Source organism: Punica granatum, chromosome 3 (assembly GCF_007655135.1).
Source record: "Punica granatum isolate Tunisia-2019 chromosome 3, ASM765513v2, whole genome shotgun sequence".
Lineage (NCBI taxonomy): Eukaryota > Viridiplantae > Streptophyta > Magnoliopsida > Myrtales > Lythraceae > Punica > Punica granatum.
In genome coordinates this window covers 456,767-465,048 of record NC_045129.1, presented here as the reverse complement: position 1 = coordinate 465,048, position 8,282 = coordinate 456,767, and the positions used below count along the sequence as shown (strand labels likewise).

Sequence of the window (8,282 nt, the reverse complement as noted above, 5' to 3'; positions counted from 1 at the left end):
CTTCGAGAGTCCATCAGTCATGCCGTGTAGACTATCTGCAGTTCAATAGTTTTGAACTTCGGCTAGAAAATGATCAATGAATTGTCAACCTAAAACATCTATATCAGGTGGTCATATATATGTGTGTGTGTGTGTGTGTGCGCGTGCGTGCGTGTGTGAAAATGTGATGTATTGAGCTCGACCTTTGGAAGTTTGACCGGAGGATATACAGTGCGCATTACTATAATAATATACATATGTAGGGAAGCACCTATACTATATATATATATATATATATATTCATATATCGTCAAAAACTCATGGATATGAACTTCGAGTGAGAGAGGCAGAGGGAGAGGGGGGGAGAGAGAGAGAGAGAGAGAGAGAGAGAAGCCCTGCGGACGATGGAAGGGTTCTTCCAGCTCCAGAATGCTAGTCATGTGTTGATCGTCGCAAGCTGTGTATTACTCCTAGTTTTGGGTCAGTTTCCGAGCTGGGTCAGTGCCGATGTCCACTACTACGATTTTCTGGTGAGTCTTTAATGAATTAACTCTAAGTAGTGGAATGAAGTGGAAACTTTTACTCTTTGCAGTATTTTAAAGTTGGCCAAGTAGAAAGTCTGTTGATGATGTTTCTTAATTTAATTACTTTGTCTGCAATGGCGTAAAACGGCTCACGCTTGCAACCGACTTATGCTTCCCAGTTGAACATGCATATTTGCTCATGTATTCATTTCCTGTATTGTGTGCAGTTGAAAGAAATCAACGTGACAAAACTTTGTCTTAATGAGACCATTTTAACAGTCAACGGCCTCTTTCCCGGACCAGTAATTCGGGTACGCAAAGGGGACACCGTGTATGTAAACGTGACTAATCAAGGAAACTACGGCGTCACCCTTCATTGGTACGTATATGAAACATTAATTTTTTGTTCTTCTCTTTAGTCAAGCAAGATCACCATCATATGCATACACACATTTATGCTAGTGCTGTATACAGAAATCTTCTGTAAAAACTATATATACACACACTAGTGAAAAAAAGTCACCTGCGTTGCACGTGAAGCGTATCTCTATTTTTTTCCGATTACATGGTGATGCAAGCCCAAGGAAAATATAATAAAATGCATATATTTGATTTGAATAATAAATTTTTAAATCTGCTACTTCCAACGTGAATTCTCATCAGAGAGCGACAAATATAACGTTTGTGAGGCCTATATGTATTTGCTAACTTATGTTTTTATCATTGAATAATAAAGCTTTGCAAGTTTATTAAGTAAAGTTGCATAGGATAGCCACTTACCTACTTGTCGTGCAGGATTATTGTTTGTGAGAAAAATCTCTATGAATTATCGCTTACTTAATAGGAAAAAATCAAGTATTTGTTTTGTTAACATATATTTTATGAATTTTTTGTACGATTATCTGCGGATAACTTCAAAAATGTTAATATTTAGAATGACTCATCTAATTGATGGATTGGAGATAAAGCAAAAAATCCTTTTTTGTCTTCATAAGTCCTAAATCTAAATTTAGTCATTACAATATTTTGTGATACTTGAAATTATGATTTTCAAATTATTATGTGATAGATTTCATTTTTAAGTTTAGAAACAATTTTTCACTCATCTTCTTATGTAAGCTATTTACATAGAATACCAAATTAATATTGTCAGTAGAGTAGGAAATTTAAATGTGAATAATTGTGAATATGAAATTGAAAACAACAGGAATTTTATAAAATTTTAAAGAGAGGTTTTAAACTTGAACATTATTAAATTATTTTTTTGTCTCCAGTAATTATCCCGTTTGGTGAAAGTTATTATTATTATTATTATTATTATTATTATTATTATTATTATTATTATTATTATTATTATCATCATTATTATTATTTTGTCCCCCACAATTATCCTATTTGATGAATGCTAGAACATTTGATGATGATGATGATGATGATAAGATATTGAATATTTAATTATTATATTGTATTTATGCCATTATAGTTATGTTATTCACAATAGGTACTAAGTGCACATCACTAATTGATGTAAATGGTTACAAACAAATGAGAAGGCTCCATTTTGCCAAAAGTATATAGGTAACGGCCTCCAGTGATTGCCCCGAATTTTATATATTATATATAGATTATAGATAAGAGAGTAGATTGTCTCATTTACCCGCGTCTTTTAGATTTATAGATGAAAATTAATAACAATTAATAAAAGTCACTAATTAGTACTGTTGGTATTAAGAAAATCTACCTCCAATGAGGAGATATAACAACAAATTTTGTTATTAAATTTATCATTTAGGATAATTGTAATTGCCTCTATAAATTTTTTTCAAAATAAATGATAGTAATTACATTTGACTATTATCTCTCTCATGTCTTTTTATTGTGCCTTGAACTTGACTTGAATTCTAAGAGGAAAATTTAAGACCCTAACTTCCTTAAATTTGAAGCATGATATCGCTCTTTGACTGAATGAGCGACCACTATCAAGAAAATATAACGCCTACATATCTTATTCTAAGATGAAAACAATAAAATTGATTCTCTATTGAAAGATATATGGAGGGGAAAACCAAAAAAAGGAAAATTTTGAAAATATGCTGAACATGTACAGTTGGAGATTATAAATTAAAATTACACGTACAAACTAATAAGTTTTGATGAATTAATAGAACGAACTCATATATCTCGATGGAATGAGCATGTCAAGGGATTTGGAACTTAGGAACAAATTCATGTGGATATTTACAACGGAATATTATGTTGGAAATACCTGAAGTTCTTGTTGAAAAACTTGTTATCAATCATAATTCCACCGGGATTGTCTATTGTACTAGGTTTACGGGTCTCCATTTTAATAAAAAGATATTTCCATTGCAAATTATTCATAAAGAATTATTGATAGTATTTCCAATGAGGCCCTGTTTATATTCTAGCAAACTTAATTTTTTAAAATTTATACGTCCTTCTGAACGGATTTCAAATGCTTTCCCTAAAAAATATGTCCTTAATTAAAAGTAAATAATAAATAATAAATAAATAATAAGCAACTTTATATGTGAAATGTATGGATTGGGGAAAAAATGGCAAAATATAGAAGTTAAAACTATTTATAAATACTAGTTAATATTATTGTATTTCATAAAAATGACAATATTATTTTTGAATAAAAGATATATGTTAACAATAATATATACATCCATAATTAACATGAATAAAATTATTGCTACATACAAAACTAATAATACTAATAACACGAAGTACGTGCGATTTACAATACATATACATATATATATATTTATGCATATATCTTGGATGGGTATGGGAATTATCTGAGGATATAGCTGCGATGCCCGGGAGGGATATGTAAGGAAACTGAAAACTGCGCGCCCGCATTGAGAAAATTAATATAATGGTCTATTTTTATTTAATTGAGTATTGAGTATTTGATGAACAAGCAAACAAGAGGCACGGCCAAATAAGAGAGCTGCCTCCTATTGATCATACATCATGGATCTTTTTTTTTTGGGTTAAAAAAATAATGTGTCTAATATAATGAAATAGAAATTTTAATATCTAATAAAATGGCACAAATAGTACATCATTGAGCTATACACTATTTCTCATTATACATCATCGGTTTAATTTCCATTTGTTAATTTCTAGCTATTTTCTTGTTCTTGATTAATCTCCACTATTTTAAAGCCCGAAGGGCATTCTTCGTCTCACTTTCACTTACCCAAAATACCCTTAATGAAAATAATATTTAATTAGTGACAAATCACAAAATTAAGGTCAAATTAGCTTTCTCCTAACATCATCGTCCATTACCCCATTCGTATTTTTAATTGATTTTCAAAATAATTTTTCTTTTAAGTTATATTTCTAATTTGATTCATTAAAAAATTGGCATCATCTAAAATTTCTTAAATTTAGTAAATCAATTTCAAAATTTTTGTTTCTTAACTATGTATTTATATATATATTTTACTTTATAATTCCATTGCTTAGATTTAATTATCGTATGTAACATGAGTCTTCATCTATATATGTATATACATGTACACACCTGAGTTGATTGCCCCTATTCGCTCCTTTTTCACCCTCATTTCTTCTGAGAAATTTTACGAGCACCAAAGGGAAAAAATAAAAGAAAAGAAAAAGACGGACCAATTAGTCACCAGCTAACTCTATAACGGATTCGTGTTTTATTTTCATCTCAAACTGCAACATTTCTTCTTCTTCTTTTTTCTGGGGTTCCTTAAAGGCAATCCACAACCCAATGTACAACACGTTCTAACGTTTTAACACACTTGGTGGTGACGGCTTCCTTATTATCCAAACGGACACCATTGCCTCGCAAACCATTTGTGAAAATTCTCAGATTTTTACCGGTTTGTTTTTAGCATTAAAATCACAAAAATTTTAATTTTAACTATAACTCAACACACTACACAACAAAAATACACATTTTCCAAGTCAAAAATTTTAACTTTAACTTTAACTCAACACACTACACAATATTTGTCATTTTCCACCATCAAAATCAAAGTTATTTTAACTTCTAAATATCTTGTGATTTTATAGGCATGGGGTAAAGCAACCTGGAAATTCCTGGTCAGATGGACCGGTATTTGTTACGCAATGCCCAATCCAACCGGGAGCGAATTTCACCTACGAAGTTATTTTCTCAGATGAGGAAGGGACTCTTTGGTGGCATGCTCACAGCGACTGGACACGGGCGACCATTCATGGCGCAATCGTCATCTTACCCAAAGAAGGAACCACGTATCCATTTTCACATCCTGATGGAGAAGATGTGATTGTGCTGGGTACGTGAATTTAGCCCTAGAGTTTTACGCGACAAAGTCCATCCCTAATATATAACTTTGATTTACAAAACTCTCACCGACCAGCTAGGTCTACTAGTCTTTGTTCAGAGTTTTCCTCTATTTTATTTTTCTATATATTTTAAAATTTTGAAGTTGCTCCTCTGAAAGGCGTTTAAACTTTGTAGGAATGCAACCCTTAATATTATTCAGGTCATGCATAACAAAAATAAAAATGGTAGGTTTTTAAAGAAGGTATAGTGTAGTGGCGCACTCCTCCGTCTGATGACTAAGGAATTTCAAGTTTGATACTTGTCGTGAGATTATCTGTACACCTTTATTAGGTATTACGGTTTAGGATTTACATTTTATCATATTAGATCTATTGACCTTTTTAATTACCGAAAAAAGAAAAAAAAAATTGCAGGTTCTTGGTATACGGGGGATTTACACAAGGAGATAAACGAGGACATGGAGACACATGCCGACATTCCCCATTCAAGTGGTTACTTAATTAATGGAGAACTTGGAGATTTTTCTAATTGCTCCAGAGGTAAATAAAAGTCTTCATATATATCTGGAATTCTTGGAGATACTTCATCAGATTGATCCTAATGCTAACTATGCATTTAACTTGATGTATTTACAATTACAAGTTGACGGGCGTGTCTTCACTATTTTTTTTTATACATTTTAGGAACAACGTATCGCTGGTCAGTTGATTATGGAAAGACGTATCTTTTGCGGATAGTCAATGCAGTGGTCGATGATGAGCTCTTTTTCGCAATTGCCGGACACAATCTCACAGTTGTCGGGTTGGATGGATCATACATAAAGCCTGTGGAGATGAGCTATATCATGTTAAGTCCGGGAAATACAGCTGATGTTCTTCTCACGACAAACAAGCCTCCCGGTCACTATTACATGGCCAGCAGACAATTCTTGACTGAAAAAGAGGCCACACCAGACGGCTATACTGGTTCCGCAATCATAGAATACACAGGAGACTACAACTTCTCATCCTCCCCAATTTTTCCGCACTACCTACCTCAGAGTCGGGACATGACAGCTGCGGTGACATTTATGGGCTTGATGAAAAGCCTGGCAAATGAGGATTATCCCGTAAGTGTCCCAATGAACATAACAACAAAGATGTTCATAACGGTATCAATGAGCGAGCTTTGCGGTGATCGTACGGATTGTAATATCACCGCAGGAAGGGGTAACATTCTAGCCTCGAGCATGAATAACATCAGCTGGGTCAACCCAATTGTCGACATACTCCAGGCTTATTACAGGCAATTCTCTTTCTCCTAAAATGATTTTATATATTTTAACATCAGCGGAATCTGTCTCCATACAAATCTATCTTTATCTTGCCTTTGTGTGAATTTGAAAAAAAAAAAATACATATGCATTTTATCAAGAAAAGCCAAGTGTATGCATTGGGCTTTTGAAAAATTAACCAGCAAGAGCTTTGGCTTTGTCACTGACACGGCATATACAGATGGAGATAACTAATCTTACACTGTCGAGTGATTGTCCTCTGAAATACATCAGCTCAAACAATATTGTATCATAATTAGATGGTCTTAAAACATTTTGGATATCAACTTACGATTCCCCAATGGCATTATGAATTTGTCATCTCTTTTATGCAGGAATGTAAGTGGTTACTACACGACGGATTTCCCAGATTGGCCTTTGGTCATGTATAATTTTACCAAGGATACCTTCGACCCTCATCTTGCGATATCTGATCAAGGAACAAAAGTTAAAGTTTTGAACTACAATGAGTCAGTGGAGATCATTTTTCAAGGAACTGCTCTATTAGATGGCGCCGCCGTCCACCCTATGCATTTGCATGGGTATGCTTTCTATGTAGTAGGAATGGGCCAAGGAAATTTCAACAATGAGACAGATCCTGTGACATATAATCTGGTCGATCCCCCAAAAGTTAATACTTTTATTGTACCTAGAAACGGATGGCTAGCCATCAGATTCATCGCAAATAATCCAGGTATCATTTATTTCTCTAATGCATAGTTGCTTAGACATTATTTTCTCCATAATTTCATTAAATGTAACAGCAACTAATTATTAAGAAGCTTTCATAACTGGGAAAGAAAGGGCAACAACGACCGGATCCCATTAGTTAATTAGTTCAATATGTATGTGCAGGGTGGCTCCATGTATATTTTTTTAAATAGGCTACTACTGTAAGGAAGACGAAGTGATGAAATAGAAAATAATATGCAATCGCTTTCATTTACAAATTTAAGGATATAGGATAAGTTGGAAGTAGCTCTTCATGAAACAACAATATGTATCACTTAAAACTACAACACAGTGGGAAGGAGCGGGCATAGGGCTTGTGTTGGGCCTGAGGACAAAGGGGATGGCTTTAAGCGAGTAGGCAAGGTATTAGCACTGACCTCTTTTTTCACTTAACTATGAAGTAAGTTTTACTTAACTATGAAAAGTACGACCTACAGGAATTACAAATTGTAATGTGAGCATATTTTCTTCCATGAAATATAAAAGTTTTATCTCGGGCATACACTGGTTAATCACTAATTTATATATATATATATATATATATATATATATATGTATGTATGTATGTGATTGCGTGTATGTTTTGATGAACAGGTGTTTGGCTTTGGCATTGTCACTTTGAGCGGCATCTAACATGGGGTATGGACACGGTTTTCATAGTGAAGAATGGAGACACTGAAGAAACGAGCCTTCGTCCACCCCCACCCTATATGCCTCCTTGTACTGGTTATCCAAACAATATCTTGACCAAGAAATGGAGCTATGCTGGCGACGTCTTGGATTACCTTTAGTAACACTAGTGTTTTAACCCGTGCCCTACACGAGTTTATGTGACTTTAATTTCGTAGAATTAGTGCCTTGGGTTATTATTATTATTATTATTATTTAAATCTTATATTAAGTTGTGAGAGATATTATCCAATAATTTGGCCAGTCGAATGTTCAGAAATAATATCCCATTGATCATTTAGGTTAATTAGAATTTGGATTTTATAATGTCTTATTTAGATATTGAGAGATTATTTGTTTCTTAATTTAGTTGTTTCTCTAAGCCTACAAATAGGCGAGGTAGTTTATGTAATTTCTCCGGTCAGTCAATAATAATCACACTGCGAGATTTGACCCATGTCCAAAACACATTATCGCTGTTTCTACTCTCTCTTCTTTATCTGATGATAAGGCCTTTTGAGATGGGACGTCGAAGATGACAACAACGGACCTGTGAATCCAAAAAACAATGGGCTTGCTATTACTTTTGCCTGCTTATTCTGCAATTTTATTGTTCCAAGAGGTGGTTGGTTGATTCGATTACGTCATCACTTTGGAGTTTCCATTTTATTAACCTAGCATTGGCACATATCATTTTGACTCCATAAATATATTTTCAAACCATTTAAAG

At 33.6% G+C, this 8,282-nt stretch overlaps 1 protein-coding gene across 1 annotated transcript; it reads left to right on the top strand.

Moving 5' to 3' along the window:
- Positions 1 to 293: 293 nt before the first annotated feature.
- On the top strand, positions 294 to 8,009 carry LOC116199436 (putative laccase-9). The gene is made up of 7 exons (XM_031529781.1): positions 294 to 509; positions 731 to 882; positions 4,584 to 4,828; positions 5,253 to 5,378; positions 5,523 to 6,123; positions 6,487 to 6,845; positions 7,478 to 8,009. The coding sequence occupies exons 1-7, from the start codon at positions 384 to 386 to the stop codon at positions 7,672 to 7,674; spliced, it is 1,806 nt and encodes a 601-aa protein (XP_031385641.1). The 5' UTR covers positions 294 to 383; the 3' UTR covers positions 7,675 to 8,009.
- Positions 8,010 to 8,282: the final 273 nt, after the last annotated feature.